This window comes from Sebastes fasciatus, chromosome 15, assembly GCF_043250625.1.
Source record: "Sebastes fasciatus isolate fSebFas1 chromosome 15, fSebFas1.pri, whole genome shotgun sequence".
Lineage (NCBI taxonomy): Eukaryota > Metazoa > Chordata > Actinopteri > Perciformes > Sebastidae > Sebastes > Sebastes fasciatus.
The window spans coordinates 12,799,680-12,819,997 of record NC_133809.1 but is presented as its reverse complement, the minus strand read 5'-3'; the positions used below and the strand labels follow the sequence as shown (position 1 = coordinate 12,819,997).

The 20,318-nt window shown below is 37.3% G+C and overlaps 2 protein-coding genes across 4 annotated transcripts; one reads left to right on the top strand and one right to left on the bottom strand.

Moving 5' to 3' along the window:
* Window positions 1-1,077: 1,077 nt before the first annotated feature.
* Window positions 1,078-3,147, bottom strand: cga (glycoprotein hormones, alpha polypeptide). Its single transcript, XM_074660309.1, has 4 exons — window positions 2,995-3,147; window positions 2,806-2,917; window positions 2,513-2,697; window positions 1,078-1,378 (listed from the first exon to the last, which is right to left on the bottom strand). The coding sequence occupies exons 1-4, from the start codon at window positions 3,019-3,021 to the stop codon at window positions 1,304-1,306; spliced, it is 399 nt and encodes a 132-aa protein (XP_074516410.1). The 5' UTR covers window positions 3,022-3,147; the 3' UTR covers window positions 1,078-1,303.
* An 8,055-nt stretch (window positions 3,148-11,202) lies between these two features.
* LOC141751993 (heterogeneous nuclear ribonucleoprotein Q-like) lies at window positions 11,203-20,027 on the top strand. Of its 3 annotated transcripts, XM_074609706.1 has the most exons (13): window positions 11,205-11,361; window positions 13,061-13,220; window positions 14,205-14,323; window positions 14,606-14,713; window positions 14,979-15,092; window positions 15,384-15,560; window positions 15,685-15,820; window positions 16,213-16,418; window positions 16,516-16,665; window positions 16,778-16,899; window positions 17,013-17,338; window positions 17,684-17,822; window positions 18,528-20,027. In XM_074609706.1, exons 2-12 carry the CDS (start codon window positions 13,073-13,075, stop codon window positions 17,788-17,790), a joined length of 1,713 nt encoding a protein of 570 aa, XP_074465807.1. In that variant the 5' UTR covers window positions 11,205-11,361; window positions 13,061-13,072; the 3' UTR covers window positions 17,791-17,822; window positions 18,528-20,027. The 3 variants fall into 3 exon arrangements, with proteins under 3 accessions (XP_074465808.1, XP_074465807.1, XP_074465809.1); XM_074609707.1 differs by lacking the exon at window positions 17,684-17,822 and having other exon boundaries at window positions 11,203-11,361; XM_074609708.1 differs by lacking the exons at window positions 13,061-13,220; window positions 17,684-17,822 and having other exon boundaries at window positions 11,222-11,361.
* Window positions 20,028-20,318: the final 291 nt, after the last annotated feature.

Below are 20,318 nucleotides of genomic sequence, written 5' to 3'. Positions count from 1 at the left end.
AAGTTTGGGAACGACTTGTATAGTACTTACTATAACTTCTTGAAGTTTTACATTACCCTCAAAATGTGGCTTAATTCATTTCCACAAATAAACTGATGGGATTACCCTAATTTTCTACACATCACCATCTACTCACACTAGAAATTAATTAAGCATTTCATTTCAAAATAATTTAAATTCTGAAGCTCTTCTGGAGTTTTTCATCATATCACACAATTTACTCAGTTGTCATGGAATTGTAGAGGTTAAAACTATCATAACTTTTCCTTTCTTTTTGAGTAATTTAATGACTTCTGTCCGATGTTGGCTTCAATTTCAGTTCTGTTCGGCTACTTGACATTTTGGTTGCCACTTGTGATTGATTGGTTGACTGATTGAGTCGAATTTGTCATGGCACAAACCCGTTATCAACCTAAAAGTCAATTTTCACTTTCAGTTCCTTATGTTACTATTTCTTACTTAATGTAACTAAGTAGGCCTACATTTACTTATGTACAAGTTTGACGTACTTGTAGCCAACTTTACTTGAGTATTTCCATTTCTTGTCACTCTCTACTTCTACTCCACTACATCTCAGAGAGAAATATTGTACTTTTTAGTCCACTACATTTATCTGATACCATTAATTACTTATCAGATTCAAATTAATAAAACAAAATATAATCAACTAATAAATGATGATGTATTATTATATATTAAACTACCTAGCAGTATATAGAGTCATTAAAATGAGCTCCACCATTACCAACTGCAACATTAACGTGATTAACACATTAATGCATCAATAATTATAATACAATAGTATAATATACATTATTCTGCATAATGAGCACTTTTACTTTTGGTACTTTAAGTATATTTTGGTGTATATACTTTTGTACTTTAAGTACAATTTACATTTACTTAAGTAGAAGGGTGGAGTACTTTTTCCACATCTGTTCCTTACATTACATTAATTTAGCAGACACAGTTGTCTAAAGCAACTTAGCGATGTGTAACACACCCAAAAAATTGCTCCCAACACACACACACACACACACACACACACACACACACACACAGTGTCAGACACATTCATGAAGATGCAACATCTGGGATGCACATTTTAATTGCTTTTCAATCTACAATTAATCATGCACTTCTATCAACGCAAATATAGGCTAATTACACAGACACAGACTTGCTACAAAAATATTATCTGTCAACACGTGAACAAACATTTTAAAACAGAAATGAGCTTGTGCATATTAAAAGAAACACAGCGTGTTGCCAAGCCGAGTGCTGCAGGATGCTCTCCAGTTCTTCATATCTTATGGAAGTAGCAGGTGCTGCAGTGGCACATTGTGTGGTTTTTCACCGGTATGCCGGACACCATCGTCTGAAAGAGGTACAAATGAGGAGGAAGACGCAAGAGGGATTATTAATAAAGTCAGCAGCAGTATATATGATCAAAATGATCTTTTTAGCAGTGTGAGCAGTCAAAATGTTCTAAATACCTTTGAACAACAGAAACCAGAATTAAACTGCAAACTAAATTAATTAAATAAAATACTAAGTACTTGGATCCTTTATTTAAATAGAAGTAATACCACAATGTAAAAGTTACTCTATTACAAGTAAAATTACTGTATTTAAATTCCTACTTTAATAAAAGGACAGAAGTATTATCAGAAAAATGTAAAAACAAAATAAAAAAGTACTCATTATACAGAAAGGCTCCTTTCAAAGTGTTATATTATTATAGAATATTATATTATTCTGTTTTTATCACACACGGGTACATTTTAATGTTGTAGTTCTTCGTCAATTTAGATACTTTATATATTACTGGGTAGATGAGTAGTACAGTACTGCATCATATCATAAAAGCATATATGCTTTTTAATGTAAAAAGTAACTATTAAAGTCTCAAATAAATGTGGTGGAGTAAAAAGTACAATATTTACCTCTTAGATGTAGTGGAGGAGAAGTATAAAGTAGCATAAAATGGAAATACTCAAGTAAAGTTCCTCAAAATTGTACTGGAGTAAATGTACATGTAGTTACTTTCCACCATTGTGCATTGTACAATAACGGGTCTGTTATGTTATAGAATCTTTTCCTCAGAATTGCAATGGAGTAGTATACAGCATATAACTGAATTATTTAAGTTAAGTACTTCAAAACTGTATTCAAGTAAATGTACTTTCTTACATTTCTGTAGTTTCTTTTCACTACTGCTGACCTAACATGACCAAATCCTCGGAAATATAATGTGAACATAAATTAAAACCTTAAAATTATATATAATCTATAATATAGAATTCAAACTAAAACTACAACAGAAATATTATAGTCTATTTTCAAAGTGGAGCCTTTTTGTTTCAGAGTATTTTATCTGCAGATTCTGTGAATTATTCAATCAACATAAGATTATAATTTCCTACAAATACTAATTTCAATAACCTACAATGTAAAGTAAATAGTATGTAAAGAAAAGTTTGCCTGCCATGTCTTCTGTCTGTACTTGTACCTCATAGCTGTGCTTTGCGACACAGCATGTTGCCTCCGAGGTGATGTTCTTTGGGATGGTCATCGTCTTCATGGCCTTGAGAGGTGTTGGGTACGCTCTGGAGAAGCAGCAGCCCATGCACTGGTAGACCGGACGATCCATGGAGAAAATTTTGTTCTTCCTCAGCGTGCACTCCTCACAGCCCACTGGAGAAAAACGACACTATTTATCAGCTTGTGATACAGTGCCAGTGAGATTGAAAGCACAGTGTACAATCTTTGTGAATAGAGGGAAATAAAAGTAGTAAATCTTACCGTTTGACAAGTCAATGTTGGGGTAGGAATCAGCTATGTAAAGAAGAAAAGACAGCAGAAGAAGAGACAGTCCGGCTGATTTCACTGAGCCCATCGTGGTTGCAGCAGTTACCTGATAATACAGAGAAAAAAGAAAATGGTCAATCAAAGATCAGTTGAATCGAAACATGAGATATGATAGAGTATTACCATGTTGAGAGAAAGCTCCCCCTTCATTGTGCCTCTGAGCAGGATGGCTTTTTATTGAGTGCTTCTGCTTCCCTTCATGTCGTTTTATACCCGTCAGTCTGTGACCTCTTCCTGGATTAGCTGAAACCTACCAACTTTATCAACGATCTCCCTGACTCACTGGCCACGCTGCTACCTTTCTCATAATCCCTTTAAAAGGACAAAATGATAAGAACAAATCATGGAAAGACAAAACATACTTCCACCATGCTTCCGTCCTGACTATGGAGGCTGCATTTAATCCCTGGGTTTTTGTTACTTGGTTACTGGGGGCTGTTTATTATTTGTCATGTCACAGCAAAGGCAAGGTCATTAGTTTGAGTTTTTCCTGAGTACTTCGGTTTACTGCAGAAAGACCATTTGTAGGCTGTAGGTGGCCTAAAGTTGTTGTTTTTTTGTGTGTAAAAGTGTGATGCTGAAATATCACTTTTAAAGTGATATCCACACTCTGGATGTTATTGATCCATTTGTCTAGATCTGGATTTGTCTCTTGAGAATAGCATCACAAATTTCCTGTATTCTTAAAGGTCTTATTGATAACATTTTATGTAGATAAATATTTTTAAAAATAATAATAATATATTTACAAAGCTTTTAGAAAGGTGCTGAATAAAAGTATGGCTTTTCCTAAAAAAAATAATATTATTATGATTGTAAATTAATCATTTTAAAAAATTTGGCAGGTCAAAAATTTATGTTTTGTTTATCTCTGTGGAAGATTTCAGATTTTTGCTTCCCACTTCTAACAAGGGTTTGTGAGCCAATAGTGAAATGATGTCACGTGGTATCTCTGGGTCGTCAGCCATCAAGTTGCCAGTTAGTGTGGAAAAAAAACTGGCTGAGATTGATGGTAAATGCCTGGCAATGACTTGTTGTGAAGTAAATGTAATGGAACGGGGGAGGGAGAATGCAACATCTAGTGGCTGAATGTTATCAATGTTATCAATAGCACCTTTAATATTCATCAACATTTAAAACTGTAGACTATAGATGTTTTCCGATGACTAGAAGAAGATCTGTATTTTCCTTCTATTTTCAAACAAGTATTGGTGCAATTTATTTATCGATGAATCGATTGTCAATAGACAAAACAATTTGGATAATTGATAAATCATTTCAGTTGTTATTACAGCAAAACAAAAAGTGAAACATGTCAAACATAATTTTACGCTTTTTATTGAGTCATTTCAGTGCCGTGGCTTCTTCAAAACTGGAGGAAATGATGGATGGAAGTGGTTCTGAATAAATGGAGAGATACCTGATAGTTGTTAAGGAGTATCCATCTGTCCGCCTCCAACATCCGAAATGTCAAGGATGAATATTAATGTATTTCGTATTTCGTCTGACTGTTTACTTAAGTATCCGTGTCCTGTGTCCTTGGTTGTGCTGGTGATAAATCCGTAGCCTAAGACACGTAATTCAATAAGTGCGGAAGACCAGATGTTTAAAGGCTCTTTTTTTTTGGCTTCTATCACAGCATTTTTAATATTGTGTTGTAAAGGCTATAATAAGTGGTACTAAATGTTATAAGAATCAGTATCAGTGGTGTGCTCTTTCTTTGGCTATATGGCATATGTAATTTTATTGTCCTGTCCTGTCCTAATATATCATATTCTTATATAATATCACACGTGTCTGAAATAAGTGCTTGAAATCATCATGGAGTGGACTGATGAATGAGTTGAGCTGGGTTTTAAGGATGCGAGAGATGTTATGAGATCTTTAAGACATCTGAAAGGAGTGCTGTTGTACATTAAAGCCCAACATCAGTTCATTGACAAAAAAAGGCAACCAAGTGAGAATAAAGGCAAAAGTTTTATTAAATGTGCAGCTTCTCTTTCTTTATATTTGAATTCTCTCACTGACCTGCTTCAGGGCCTCTTGATTTATAAAACAGAGTAGTGCTAAGCTTCTTATTTTCTGCAGCAGGTAGCTCAGATTCTCTTAATTGTACAGTATGTTGCATTGATCTGCCTGGATGGTGATGATGATGAGAGAGAGATGTGGAAAGCCCCCAGGTGTAGAGTACATTTTGTCAGTCACGCCTGGTGAAACACTATACAGATTTATTCTCAGGGGCTCCGGTGACGACGGCGTCACTGTCGCTGTAGATGAGAGGGCAAGGGAGACACGGTGAGGTTAGCAGGTCATGCAGATCATGTTAGCACCATGGATCTTGTTGGGTCTCTAAACTATGGTGTACGGTCTAAGACCTGCTCTATATATAAAGCGTCTTGAGATAACTTCTGTTGTGATTTGACACTATATATACAAATAAATTGAATTGAATTGAATTGAATGTCTGTACTCAGCCAGGCTCAGCTCAAAGCCAAGGCGTTCTGAATGGCATCAATGATACAGTGAAGTAATTAGCTGTGATCTGTACTTTTCTTGGCCATGAAGCTTATGAGAATATTTAGTGTATAAAGAGAATGATGATCGAAAACCCATCAAGTCCGAGCATAATTGCGAGTGATCGGGGAGCTGGAGCCGCGGTATCGAGGTCCCGCCTACTGACCCCCACGAGCCAATCACGAGCCGAGCACGTCCGCAGGTGGCTAGGTGTGAGTGACCTAGCTGCTACGTTAGCACCACACGGTAGCTGTTTGGCTAGAAAGACACAACTAACCATAATATCTCTATAACTACATTTATGATCAAATTGACACATGTTCTATTAACTTGTGACGGTTATGGAGAGTTAAAGTTGCATCTCCTTTCGTACAATTTCCGAGCCTCTCAATGTGCGACTACTTTTTATAGCATCAAATAACTAATTAAAACCAAACTTAGCAGAAAAATGACCACTTGAACATACATCAGTGTGATAAGAACTACCTAAAATGACAGAAACCATCTTTGGGAAAAGTTTATTTGAGGTGTACTTTGACTTTTTGGTTTGGCCCATGCCCCATCCGTTAACATGGAGGGGGCAGGATTTATGACCTATACTGCAGCCAGCCACCAGGGGGCGAAAGGTGTTTTGGCTTCACTTTTGAGGAACTGTCATGTCGTCCGTCTTTATATACAGTCTATAGTTTTAACCCAACCATGGTTTTATCTAGCAGAGAGTCACAGCAGGCTGACTTTGGTATATTTAGTTATATTTGGTCTGATAAACTAACCAGAAGGTGCCTATTGCCTTTGCAAATTTTAAGATGTTGCAAAAATCCAACCATCCATCTTATTTGCTGCATCTATACAAAATGTTTTCTTGACATTATTCTGAAATATAATTTTTTTTGTCCTGGAAACAAAGCCCCATTTTGATGGGATATATAACTTTAAGAATTTATCTAAGTGATTTCACATCATGCATTCACATTTATTCTCTTGTATCTTAGACATCAGTGCAACAATGGTGCATTGCAAAAAGGAATACAAAAGACTTAAAAGGGATGAACAGAGGTTTCGCTTAGTTGTTCAGGAGCCAGATAATTTTGCTTGGGACACTCTCTCCACACGGTGGCATGAGAGATCTGCAACAGGCCTATAGGGACAATTATGGCCCTTTATCTCATTCAAGAGTCGTAAAATAGTGGCTGTGCTGGTCATCATAGGCTCTTATACTGTAGTTACTGTATATCACTAGAAACAAAGCAGACATTGTCAGAGACAGACAGTCATAAAGCCTTAATCTTTTCATAAGCATGCATAAGATGGTTATATTAATGAAATAAAAAGCAATTAAAAAACAAAAAAAACACACTATTATATCAGTTTGATATGGAATACTATATTTAGTCTGTATAATGGTCTCAATAAAGACTTTGTTCACTTCAGAACGTTGTCATTGTAATATGTAAAAGTCACCAATTGAAACCTAAATACTTTAACCTGGTGCTCTTTTTACCTGATTGTGAACTTTATAATACCTCTATATGATGCTAACTTCGGAAACTGGATCTCCATTTGACTTTTTAAGGCAAAAAAAGATCTGTGTGAGCATTGTTAACTGGAGTCTTCACAGACATGAGGAATAAACTTATTGTAGTCCCATAAATTCAAAACAGACATTTTTATGAACTCCGCTTGAAGAGTTTTCTGGGGTTTCTAACAGTCTGCGGATGATTAGACAAGGAAGACAACGCTTACTAGCAAAGCTTTTACTAAGTATTTGATACATAATATACTGTATATTTTTGATAATTTTACCTTTGATTTATTCTTTCTTAATCTTTGTGTTACGCTTTGCCATTTTTTTTGTCCTGTCTTGTGTCATTCAAAATGAGACATTATCACTGATTCAGGAAATCATTCTATTCCTCAACAGCTGTGTAAGTTATTCCTCAAAATCCTCCGGCCATCATCATCCAGCTGTTATTGCTCTATACCTGTGGGGGTTGTTGGGAGTCAGTTACCTGCTAAAGTTTTATTATTTCAGCCATGAGCCAAACATTAAACCCATTATTCACTATAGCTGTGATGACAATAGCAGAAAGCCCAATCCCAAATTCATACTGTGCATTGTGTTGTCACTGTAATGTATTTAATAGTATTGTCAAGGATTAACACTGACACAAACAATTTTCATATGATAGTTACTGATAGTAAATCATGTATTAACATTGGACTGTCCAAATGTGTAAAATCAGAAATTGTAATTTAACCCTCTGAGACCCACAATAGACCCGTTTTTGTCTCCACAGGAGGACTTTAGGAGGAGATAGCAGGTCAACGGTAGATGTCACATAGAAGTGGTGTACATCATCGGAAAACTGGGAACCTGAAGATTATGCAGCTCAGCACTGTGTGTCCAGTTGTTCTAGTCATAAATTAGAAATAAACATGAATTAATTGATTAATTAATTCATAAATTGTAAAAGTGTAAAAGTGTTTAGAACATTATGAAAGAAGTATATGATGACCATTCCCATGCTCTATTATGACATTTTTGGGAAATATTCAAACACATCATTTTAGTATAAGCGAAAATAACACATTTATACTGCATTCAAAAAACTGCATGTTTTTTTGCCCAAAACTGCATTTAATTATCATAAAGTGGGCATGTCTGGAAAGGGGAGACTCGTGGGTACCCATTGAACCCACACATTACATATCTTGAGGTCAAAGGTCAAGGGCCCCCTTTGAAAATGGTCATGCCAGTTTTCCCTTGCAAAAATTTTGCCTAAATTTGGAGCATTATTTAACCTTTTTCCCGACAAGCTAGCATGACATGGTATCAATGGTTTCCTTGGGTTTTGTAGTTTAGTAGGACATCTGTAGCTGTAAAACAGAACCTGCTACAGCCTCTGAAAGACAGTAAAGTCAGGTCTCAGATACCACCAAGTTGAATTTGACTATTTTTTTTTACTTGACATTTTGCAGTTTACACTCACTTTCAACCAATAGTAAGATACTGAGAACAAGATTGTTTACAAACTAGATTTTCTGCAATAATTATAGACACAACTGTTTAATCTGATCCAGTTTGTAATGCATGCATGATGACAAATACAACTTTTCTTTCATATCATAATGTTGCAGAGAATCTCTTACAAAATCAGTAAAAAAAATGCTATGTTTTGCATCACATAAATAAATAAATATTAAGTATTGCCAACCTTTGCCCCTTTGTGTTAATAATCCTGTAGTTTTCTATACACATAATCAGACACTGACCTATTCTTTTGTTCATGTTGCAGATGGGTGTTAAAGCAATGAGAAGAGTGACACCTTGTGGTGGAAAGTGAGATCAACCTCACTACATCCAGTTCAAGCACTATGATGAAATACTGTAAGGCATAAAGTACAAGTGTTGGTCTGTTAACCACACCAGGAAACTGACAATAACCGGATATTGCAGGTGGAATTTCATTCATTCATTCATTCTCATTGTGCAATATCATTTTCCACTTGTGCAATTTTGTTAATAGTCGGTTTATTGTCAATACTGTATATACTGCTCCTTTTATTTTTTATACTTTCTTTTATTTAAATGGTTCATATTTTGTTACACTTTGTTTAACTCTTTTTTTACTGTGTTAGCTGATGCATCTTGTTTTTTGCACTACCCCCTTTGCTGCTGTACACTGCAAATGTCCCCACTGTGGGACTAATAAAGGAATATCTTATCTTATCTTATCTTAAGGTCCCACATACAACATCTAGTTTTACATTTAAATATATGTGGACTGGCATTTGATAAGATTTTGTCTGAGAATTTCTTTAAAATATGTTATTATTATCACTAGTGGTGGTAGATTATTACAGTAAATTATTAATAATAGGGTAATTTATTTCATTGTTATACTCCCCTTGTGTTATATTTCATTGTTGTTTTACTTTAGTATTTTAAGTTCAGTGTTTAGTGTTTTATCTGTCCTATTAGTCTACACTTCTAAACTATCCTCTACATAAACGGTGCTGTTGTTTGTCGTTATAAAATCCTCGTCGTTAGTTAATTATGATGGATGCTTTTGAATGACCTGCTGCTTCTGTGTATAATGCATACAAGGCAAGCCTTATTTAATAGTGCAGTAATATTGTTATATGGATGGGGGGATTATTATAAAGAATAATTGTTTATGCAATTATTTCTGTGATTTATTAGATTTTGTATAGAATACCAATAAAAAGACTTTGAAAATATATATAGATTGTAGATTATATATGTAGATTATTACAGTAAATTATTAATAATAGGCTAATTTATTTCATTGTTATACTCCCCTTGTTTTATTTCATTATTGTTTAGTTTAGTATTTTAAGAAAAAACACGATTCTGATACAATTATTTCTGTGATTTATTGGATTTTATACAGAATACCAATAAAAAGACTTTGAAAAAAAAATTTTTTCATTGTTATACTCCCCTTGTTTTTTATTTCATTATTGTTTACTTTAGTATTTAAGTTCAGTGTTTAGTGTTTTATCTGTTCTATTAGTGTACACTTCTAAACTATCCCTTACATAAACAGTACTGTTGTTTTGTCCTTATAAAATCCTCATCCTTAGTAATTATGATGGATGCTTTTGAATGACCTGCTGCTGCTCTTCTTCTGTGTGTAAAATGCATACAAGGCAAGCCTTTTTTTAATGGTGCAGTAGTATTGTTATATGGATGGGGGGATTATTATAAATAATAATTGTTTATACAATTATTTCTGTATTTCTTTGTATATAATAACAATCAAAAGACTTTGAAAAAAATAATAAAAAAATGTTATTATTATCACTGGTGGTGGTTGATTATTACAGTAAATTATTAATAATAGGCTAATTTATTTCATTGTTATACTCCCCCTTGTTTTATTTCATTATTGTTTATTTGAGTATTTAAGTTAAATGTTTAGTGTTTTATCTGTTCTATTAGTCAAACTATCCCTTACATAAACAGTACTTTTGTTTTTGTCGTTAAAATCCTCATCCTTAGTAATTATGATAGATGCTTTTGAATGACCTGCTGCTGCTCTTCTTCTGTGTGTAAAATGCAAACAAGGCAAGCCTTTTTTAATGGTGCAGTAGTATTGTTATATGGATGGGGGGATTATTATAAACAATAATTGTTTATTTCTGTGATTTATTGGATTTTGTACAGAATACCAATCAAAAGACTCTGAAAAAAATAATTAAAAAATGTTATTATTATCACTGGTGGTGGTAGATTATTACAGTAAATTATTAATAATAGGCTAATTTATTTCATTGTTATACTCCCCCTTGTTTTATTTCATTATTGTTTACTTTAGTATTTTAAGAAAAAACACGATTCTGATACAATTATTTCTGTGATTAATTGGATTTTGTACAGAATACCAATCAAAAGACTTTGAAAAAAATATATATTTTTTTATTATTATCACTGGTGGTGGTTGATTATTACAGTAAATTATTAATAATAGGCTAATTTATTTCATTGTTATACTCCCCCTTGTTTTATTTCATTATTGTTTATTTGACTATTTAAGTTAAATGTTTAGTGTTTTATCTGTTAGTCAAACTATCCCTTACATAAACAGTACTATTGTTTTTGTCCTTATAAAATCCTCATCCTTAGTAATTACGATGGATGCTTTCTGAATGACCTACTGCTCTTCCCTTCTCCTTCTCCTTCTTCTTCTTCTTGTGTGTATAAACCAGCATACAAGGCAGAGAGCCCGTGCGGAGCTGTCCAAGGAAACCCCGTGGACGAGACAAAAAACTCGAGGCGTGAACGTGGCAGCCATTTTACATCATCAAGAGTGAATGAGTGAAGCCGGATCAGTGCCGGGAGGAGTTGTTTTACACTTTTTTCTCTCTCTCTCTCTTTTAAAAACACATCACATTTAATCTTCCTAAAAAATAATCAACACCATACACGTTTTGGTGAGCCAGCAGCGGCAGGTAGGGCGAATAATCCTGTTGATTTGTTGCTTTTAAGTGATTGAAATCGTGGCGCGAGTGTGTGGTGGTTGTTTCAAACAATGTGCTGAAGCTGGGTTGTGTTGGTTGAAAACGAGTTCTCCAGACCGGCTTTTTCGGAAATGGACTCTTCCTACAAGGCGGGCACGTTGACTAAAACATCTTAAGTGTAAAAAAACCAACAGGCCTCGCTGTGTTTAATCAGTTTAAAGAGATATATGAAGTGAAAATGGAGAAGCCGTTAACCGTTGACGTTGTAACAATGGCCTCAACTGAAATTAGCATGTTAGCTCAAAGCTAGCCTATTTTGACAGATCATGGAAACTGACATGCTCATTGTCATCGTGTGCTAACTAGCAGCTAGCTGCTAACAAAACCCTTTACTCCTGTACTAGCTGTACACGCTTCTTCACTACTATCTAACGCATTCATTGTAAATGCATACCAGCATGTTATTGTGCAGATGAAAGCTCTATAGTTAGCTTTAACGTTAGCAACTAGCTATGTAGCTTAGCCTCAACGTGTTCAGTCCACTCCCTGCTAAATCTATTCTTTAACATCGGTTACAAATAATATACTTTAAAGAGTTTTCTTAACTTTGCATATTTATAAAAACTAAAATTGATGTGCACGTTTAGTTTTAAGGTTGCAGAAATGTTTTAACCACACAGAAAAAAAGCACGTGGTAACCATGATAATGAGATTGATTGATAAGAAACTATAATATACATGTGTTGCATGATGTGTTTTTAAGTTATTAGCTGAGGGGTGATGTAAGTTAACAGTTAGGCCAAAACAGGAAGATTTGCTGTCCACGTTTTTGCTCAGTCCAGCAGCGTTGCCGGATATAGTAATGTGATCAGGCTAGTTTGCACAAGTTCATGCCTCCAGTATCTGTTAATGCAAACTACTAGTACATGTTTGGGTTTGTCCTTAACGTGACAATTGAAGTTGTTAATTTAGTGTCACTATGTGTCAAGAAATGCTTATAGGAGCATACTTGCTTATTGGTCAAGCTACCGGAAACCGGCTCTCTCTCTCTCTGATGGAACACGTGTATCAGCTATCTAGCTTGTGCTGAAGTCAGCAGTGAAGAAGGTAAGTTAACATGTAATTTAGAGACCAAAAGCAGACCAGGCGTCTACTCCAGCACCAGCAGCGACCAAGAAGGGCTGTGATACATACACAGGCGTTTAGCAAGTGAACTTGGCACCATTTGCACAAACTTCTTTAACCCCAAAATGGACTGCCACATGGACACAAACCTGGTAGTTTTTTTTTACAAAATGTCATTCAATTGATTTCTGTGGGGGAATTTTTGGTACGTGCATTGTCTGTGTTGCCTGCAATGTTCAAACATCTGTCAACTGCCTATATATACAGGTTTCTGGGGTTTTACCTCATGCAAGCTGAGAGCTGCAAGTGTTATGTCAGGATAGTGAAACGTCTCCAGGCTGTACAGAACCACGATAACTTGTTTTTGCACACAGCGGCATCCCCTTGTTTATTAATAATTAGTGCTGTTCTGTATCCAAGATCATAAATGGTCGAACCTTTTTTTGTGTTTTTTTTTCTTTTTAAAAATGATTTTCCTGACAAGTCTGAGACTTTGCACTCTTCTGAACACATCCAAAGTCTTGCCCTTGACCCAGGATTAATTTGGCTCATTGCATTTACACAGATTTCTGGAGACATGGCCACAGAACATATTAATGGAAATGGTCCAGAAGAACCAATGGACACCTCTGCTGCAGTTACCCATTCTGAGCACTTCCAGACTTTATTAGAAGCTGGTTTACCACAGAAAGTTGCTGAAAAACTAGATGAAATTTACATAGCAGGTAAGGCACAATGAATATACTTGCATATTCAAATATGCAATTTTTTTTATGTTTATCAATTTCTTGCATGTACTGTCATTTTATCACCTTTTTGAATGGGGGAATTGGGATCATGAAGCAACTTTTTGTGGTTTCCTACCAAAATGGGTACTGCAGTGCTACAAAATATTAAATTACACATTACCAATGTGAAAATGTGTAAATGATTGCAGCATTTGCATTCCCAACATGGTTGCATGATCACTGGTGTCAGGGCGAATTAATTGTCCTCTCCCTTGGAGCGTCTTGGTGAGCCTGTCCAGTCTCTCCATTCATTTTTATGAAGTTTCTGTGCATCCCATAACATTATTGCAGAGGGATGAACTGGTGTAAGTATGATGTCAGTCACAGCTTATGTTATCTGTTGCTTTGGTCAGGTCTTAACCAGTTTGTATGGGGTGAGCTGCAGTGGCAAAGTTTGGGGGTCATTTTAGGACTTGTGTGGTCGGTCTGATCCAGAAAAGTACTGGTCTGGCCTTTTCAGCCAGATGGGGCCGAGGCAGAAACAATGGCAGCAGCTGTCTGATGTGTGGCTGCCTGGGACAGGTGACGGCCCCTCCATAGAGGAGAATGTAGACCGGCTCATTAGAAACTCTCAACCACAGTACAGAGGGGCACTGGCATATCGAGTTGCACTGTCACATCTGTTGTGATTATTTCTGCAAAAACTTGCTGGTTGGAGAGTAAAGTGCAGCCTGACTACTGAATACAGTGCTATTAGATTAAGCTGGTCCCGCTCCTCCCTTCTAATTGTAGTAATCATTATCTATCCATTACACAATTTTCTTAAGACATTTGTCATGCAAAATGACTTGCATGCAAACATGTTTATTTGATTCTTTCAGTTGTAATTAACTTTCTGTGCTTGACTGACAAGGTAGTAATGAGAACTTTCTCAGTCTTTGTTAGTAGCTCATCGTTTCTCTCTGTCTTGTCCCCCTCCAGGTTTGGTGTCACACAGTGACTTAGATGATCGAGCGATTGAGGCTCTGAAAGAGTTCAACGAGGAAGGTGCTCTGCAAGTCCTTTTGCAATTTAAGGACAGCGACCTCTCACATGTTCAGGTATGCATGTGGCACTGTTGGTGTATTGTTTAGATAACTTGGACGTTTCATTTCTGAAACAAAGTGGATGATTTTGCGCTGTTCTGTATAATGTCATGTAGTTGAATTGTGGTTGCACAATAGCCCTTAGTTGTCATTATCTACAAGACGGATTTTTGCTGTCTTGTGTAACAGCTTATTCATTTAGTGTGGAACCAAGAGTCGGACATTGTCCTATTGATGTTTTATTTACATAGTTATTGTTTGATAGTACTTAGTTGTTGTTGTTGTTTTTTCTTTCAGAACAAAAGTGCCTTTCTTTGTGGCGTGATGAAGACGTACAGACAGAGAGAGAAACAAGGGACCAAAGTGTCAGACACCAATAAAGGACCAGATGAAGCCAAAATCAAAGTGAGAACTAACCCTGATATTCAGAAAGTTGGATCCGATTTAATGATTTGGACGAAATGTGTGAATGCTGAGTCAATACTTCTGAGTGTGAAAATATAGTTCATCTCTATAACCAGGATGCTGTTTGAATATAAGACGCATTCAAATCAAATAAGATTTTGTCCTTTCTTGCATGCTTTTAATGTGCTCTCACAAATCTTTTTTTTTTATCTGTGACTGTCAATTAAACAGTATCCTTCTTTCTTCTGTGTTTTCTTATGATCAGGCTTTGCTGGAGAGGACTGGCTACACACTTGATGTGACAACAGGCCAGAGGAAGTATGGAGGTCCCCCACCAGAGTCTGCTCACTCAGGGGCACAGCCAACCATTGGTACAGAGGTACAGAACATTTCACCTTTTTTAGTTGTACCATTCATTAAGCATAAAGATGCAAGAATGATGCACTCTTATTTACGCACTCTGTTGAATTGGTTGTCGTAAGTTGTGGTCCAGGTGTCATACGGTGTCCAAATGATGAAGCTTTTGTAAATTCTGTAGTAACCATGGTTACACTGATAGTTTACCGCTAAGAGCTGACTGGATACCTTTTTCCTAAACGTCATCCATCCCATGTCTTTACCTTAAATGTCCAGTTAAAGACCATATTGTCCTTTCCTCTCAACCTGGCAGATATTTGTAGGCAAAATCCCCAGAGACCTCTTTGAGGATGAGCTGGTTCCGCTGTTTGAGAAAGCTGGCCCCATCTGGGACTTGCGCCTGATGATGGATCCTCTCAGTGGCCTGAACAGAGGCTACGCCTTCGTCACTTTCTGCACTAAAGAAGCTGCACAGCAGGCTGTCAAATTGGTACGTTTACTCTACTGCAAGTATGGCCAGAAAGAGAGCGGGTCTGATGGAAATGCAGACAATAGAACTTAGTCAACAAGTAAGCTACTTGTTATTACTTACAATATTCTCCTTACTTCTACAGTGCAACAACAATGAAATTCGACCGGGTAAACACATCGGCGTGTGCATCTCTGTGGCCAATAATAGACTGTTTGTTGGCTCCATCCCCAAGAGTAAAACAAAAGAGCAGATTGTTGAAGAATTTGCAAAAGTCACAGGTGAGTCAGCACCATCCTTTTTGATTTCTTTATATTTGCTCTGCATTTAAGATTTGAAATTAAAGAATCAGTGAAGGAAGCTTTGACAATTTGTTTAAAGCATTTCCTGTTTGTGTCCAAATGATGACCTCTGTACTATGCTGGAGTGACTCACGTTACCATGATGGTTTACCGCTAAGATCTGATTGGACACTAAACATAGTTAATTTGTCTTTTTGACATTGCATATTTTCTGCACTCAAGGTTAGGTTTCTCTCATGAGTGACAGAAAAAAATAGATGTCACTAGTTTGTAGGTAGGCAATTGATCTAACTGTGATCTCTGTTGAACACATCCAGTTAACCCCCTGCTGGCTTTTCTCCACCTCTCTCTCCTGTTTCTTGTCTCTACAGAGGGTCTAAATGATGTCATATTGTACCACCAGCCAGACGACAAGAAGAAGAATCGCGGTTTTTGCTTCCTGGAGTATGAAGATCACAAGACTGCAGCTCAGGCCCGCCGCCGGCTGATGAGTGGCAAGGTGAAGGTGTGGGGAAATGTGGTCACCGTAGAGTGGGCTGATCCCATCGAGGACCCAGACCCAGAGGTCATGGCCAAGGTAAGGCATAGAGCTAGAGGTCATTGGTAGTATACTGTTAAGTATGTGTTTTTATGCTGCAGTTGTATAAACCAGAACCTTGTTTTTCCATTACCAGGTCAAGGTGCTGTTTGTGAGGAACCTGGCGAGCACTGTTACAGAAGAGATACTTGAAAAGTCCTTCAGTCAGTTTGGCAAGCTGGAGCGGGTGAAAAAATTGAAAGACTACGCCTTCATCCACTTCGAGGAAAGGGATGGTGCTGTGAAGGTATTCACAAAAAAACCTTTGTCACTGGACTGACTGACGAGACATTTATCATGAACTTAAGTTTGCTGTTATTGCAGAGAAAACAATTTTATGATCTTGATCAATTGCACAGGCTTTGGCTGATCTCAACGGCAAAGATCTCGAGGGAGAGCACATTGAAATCGTCTTCGCCAAGCCCCCTGACCAGAAGAGGAAAGATCGCAAAGCCCAGAGACAAGCGGCTAAAACACACATGTAAGAGAGAACCCTGCAACACACCTGTGACCTTTTAGTCATGCAGTTATCAAATTTAAATTTACATAAAGCAGGATGCAGTGTTTAAGTTCAGTCTGTGTGTCATTTTTCAGGTATGATGAATACTATTATTACGGGCCGCCCCACATGCCACCACCCACGAGAGGCAGAGGCCGAGGCGGGCGGGGAGGTTATTCTTACCCCCCTGACTATTATGCCTACGAAGACTATTACGATTACTATGGATACGACTACCACAACTACCGGGGTGGCTACGATGACCCGTACTACGGGTATGATGACTTCCAGGGGTCTGGGAGAGTACGAGGAGCGAGGGGAGGAGTCCGTGGTGGTGCCAGTCAGACCAGGGGCCGCGGTGGCGTCACACCGAGGGGCCGAGTGGGATTCTCCCAGCGAGGAGGCCCTGGAACAAGCAGAGGTAAATTACATTTTTCTGTGAGTTAGTTTAAAAGTGGGTAAAATCAAAAATCACACTGTGGTGACTAATAAACATGGAAATAGAATATGAGTAGAACGGACATTCACATTTAAATCAAGCATGGATGAGCAGAGCGGCAACATTTTTATGTGTAACGGTTGTAACGGGCTGACTTCTGTATAAACTAAACCGACTGACAGCAAGTCGCAGAGTCACTGGGGTGAGGTTTTGCAGTAACGACTAAAACGAGCAGTGGAGTAATAAGTCAGCTAGCTAACTAGCGGAGAGCTGGCTGGTTAGCTAGCTTGCTAATTTTGCCATGCTTTGATGCTACACTGGTTACAGAAAATGAGTCGAACAGCAGGCTGGTGGCCAGCGGCAGAGCTGGGTCTAACGTCCCTCTGCCTCACTCCCCACCGCTCCAGAGAAAGACAAGCTACCTCGCCAACTAACCGTCTCTGGAGCTGCGTCTGCTCTCTTCTTGGTGAGCTGCGACCACACTTAACTGCCCCACTGACATGTGTTGTTATCATAACAACTAACAGCAATCGCCATTTTCTTTTGTACTATTCAAATGACCACAGAAAGCAGTTCAATGTCTGTCTACTCCTATTCTATTTCTATGCCTATAAGCTTCATTTTGCTGTTCCAGATGATTACTGCTCACTACAGGAAAATAACTTTGCACGTGGCTAAGTTTATTTTGAGTCTGTGCTTTTTAGAAGACTTGAAAAACGACTACTGAGCTGTCTTGTCTGCATATTTCTGTTATCAAAACACCCGCTTCAGAGAAATGACATGGGCATAAGGGGTATAGTAAATTGGCAAATGAAAGCAGCTGTGGAAGGGGGAAATTGGCAGGTATTGATTGTCTTCAAATGATGTTGGTAGTAATTATAAGGCTGCACTTAAACTTAGTTACACCTGCTTATTGGTCTCACAACTAATCCCTGACAGGTGTCATCTTTCAGAGCAGCCAGTCAGTTTGTTTGCCAGCAGACAAAGGTCATTGACTACATGCTATACTGTTAAACTCCCACACTAGTGCCAAAACACTCCTCAGTTTAAATTTTGTGGAATTTCATTAATCTGTCAGTTTGCTGATTGATGGGGAATGGGGTCAACATGGGTGTCTGGATTTTCTTTTCAAAATGCTGTACTAATTTGATTTTTCCTCTCATTGCTCCAGCAGGGAAACGGGGCCGAGGACGGTCCTGACCTGTCGCAGTGGATACTGACTTGATGTGTGGGGTTACACCGTAAGCTGCAATGGATGTTGAAACAAAAAAAGAGCACGACAAAAAGGTCCAATGATATTCCAGCCTTACAGAAGAAGCATCTCCCCTATCCCCATGTTTTTTTATTTTCATTTGTTTCTGAAACTGCCACCTTAAAAAGATGACCGGAGGGTTCTAAATACTCGCCACAGCCTCTTTGCCCCGAGTCCCCTGTATTAACAGGGCTCTATGTATTGCCCTTACAATCTCCCCCTTCCCTGTCCCTGAACATGCCATTTTTAAATAATTATTGAAGAAATTGCACTTTTTTAAGTTCTTGGGTTTGAAGTGGCTCAAAGGAGCTTGATGCTATTGTATATTTTTGTGCTAATCGCAATTTTTATTGTCGGAATATCCATGTTCTTAATCGTTTGATCTGGATGTTTGACAGAGAACATTTGCAGGTTTTTAGGGTGTACCCACCTGGCATGGATAAGTCAGGCATTCCAGGAAAGTGGTTCTTTTCAGAACTTGTCTTTAAAGGGTTGGTTGACTACCTCAGTACAGAGGATTAAACTACCCGGCCTGTACTGTAAATAGGGAAACTATATTGATGAAAGCAGGGCTTGTTTTCATACAAAATATGCACAAGACCTGCAGCGCAAAAACAATGTACTTAATGTAATATAGTCATTTTAGCTGCAGCTCTGACACTGCAAACAGTCAAACTGGGCATGCAAAACAATCTCATGTGATGAGTCTGAACAAGCCCTGCTTTTATCCTATTTTGAACTGAATTAGCCGCCTTGCTTCTTCAGAGTATGTAGTTACTGGTTGTATAGTTTTTCGGATAAAATGTTACTTTTGTAAAGGCTTCATCACAGGCATCCAACTGCCTTTGATTAAAAAAAAAATTAAAACAAAAATAAAGCCCTGCAGTGTCCCTTTTGTGCCACTGTATTATTCCAGTGGGTTTGTTTTTATATTGATACCGATGCATTTTCAAACAATGTCAGAATCATGTAAAACAACTTAAATCAAATCTTTCATCATATAAAATCAATCTTGAATGATCCCTTTCCAGCTCCCAAGACACAGCAACTTTGTCAAAGAGTTAATCTTGATGGATGACTGAATTGCCATATTGCCCAGCCAGTGAGCATGTGTGCCTAACGTTAGCTGCTATGATTTGGTGAGGGATCATAGTCACATAGTGGTAGAAGGGATACTGCAGTGAAGGATTTCTATTTCCCGGGTATAGCAAAAAGGAAACTGCTCTTCAATCCCAGTTTTCTATACAGTTAACTCCCTCAATAAAATCATAACAACCACCTTTTGAAAAAAAGATGTTAGCAGTTTTAAACTATTGTTGGTGGCCAACAACGTTTTTTGCATTCCTGCAAATAAATTGTTTTATACTGTAAAATGGAGGTGAGTGTAACTTATTTTTGTAATAAAGTTTTTGATTTCTATCTGTGTCTTAGTCTTTGGATAAAATCTGTTTGATTCAGATTTGCAACAGGTCTGTCTTTGAAAGTAATGATGTTAATCTCATCGGTTAAAAATCAAGCACTTTTTGAGTAACGAGCTGTTTTCTATTTTAGAATGACAGGTATAAAAGAACATCACTGAGAAATTTAGACCATGGAATAAGATATAAAGCACAATGTTATAGCACGCTTTAGCTAATAAACAGACCAGTATGCATTTACTTATTACATTTATAAAACTATAGACTCCAGAGCAGACTTTTGTATGGCTCA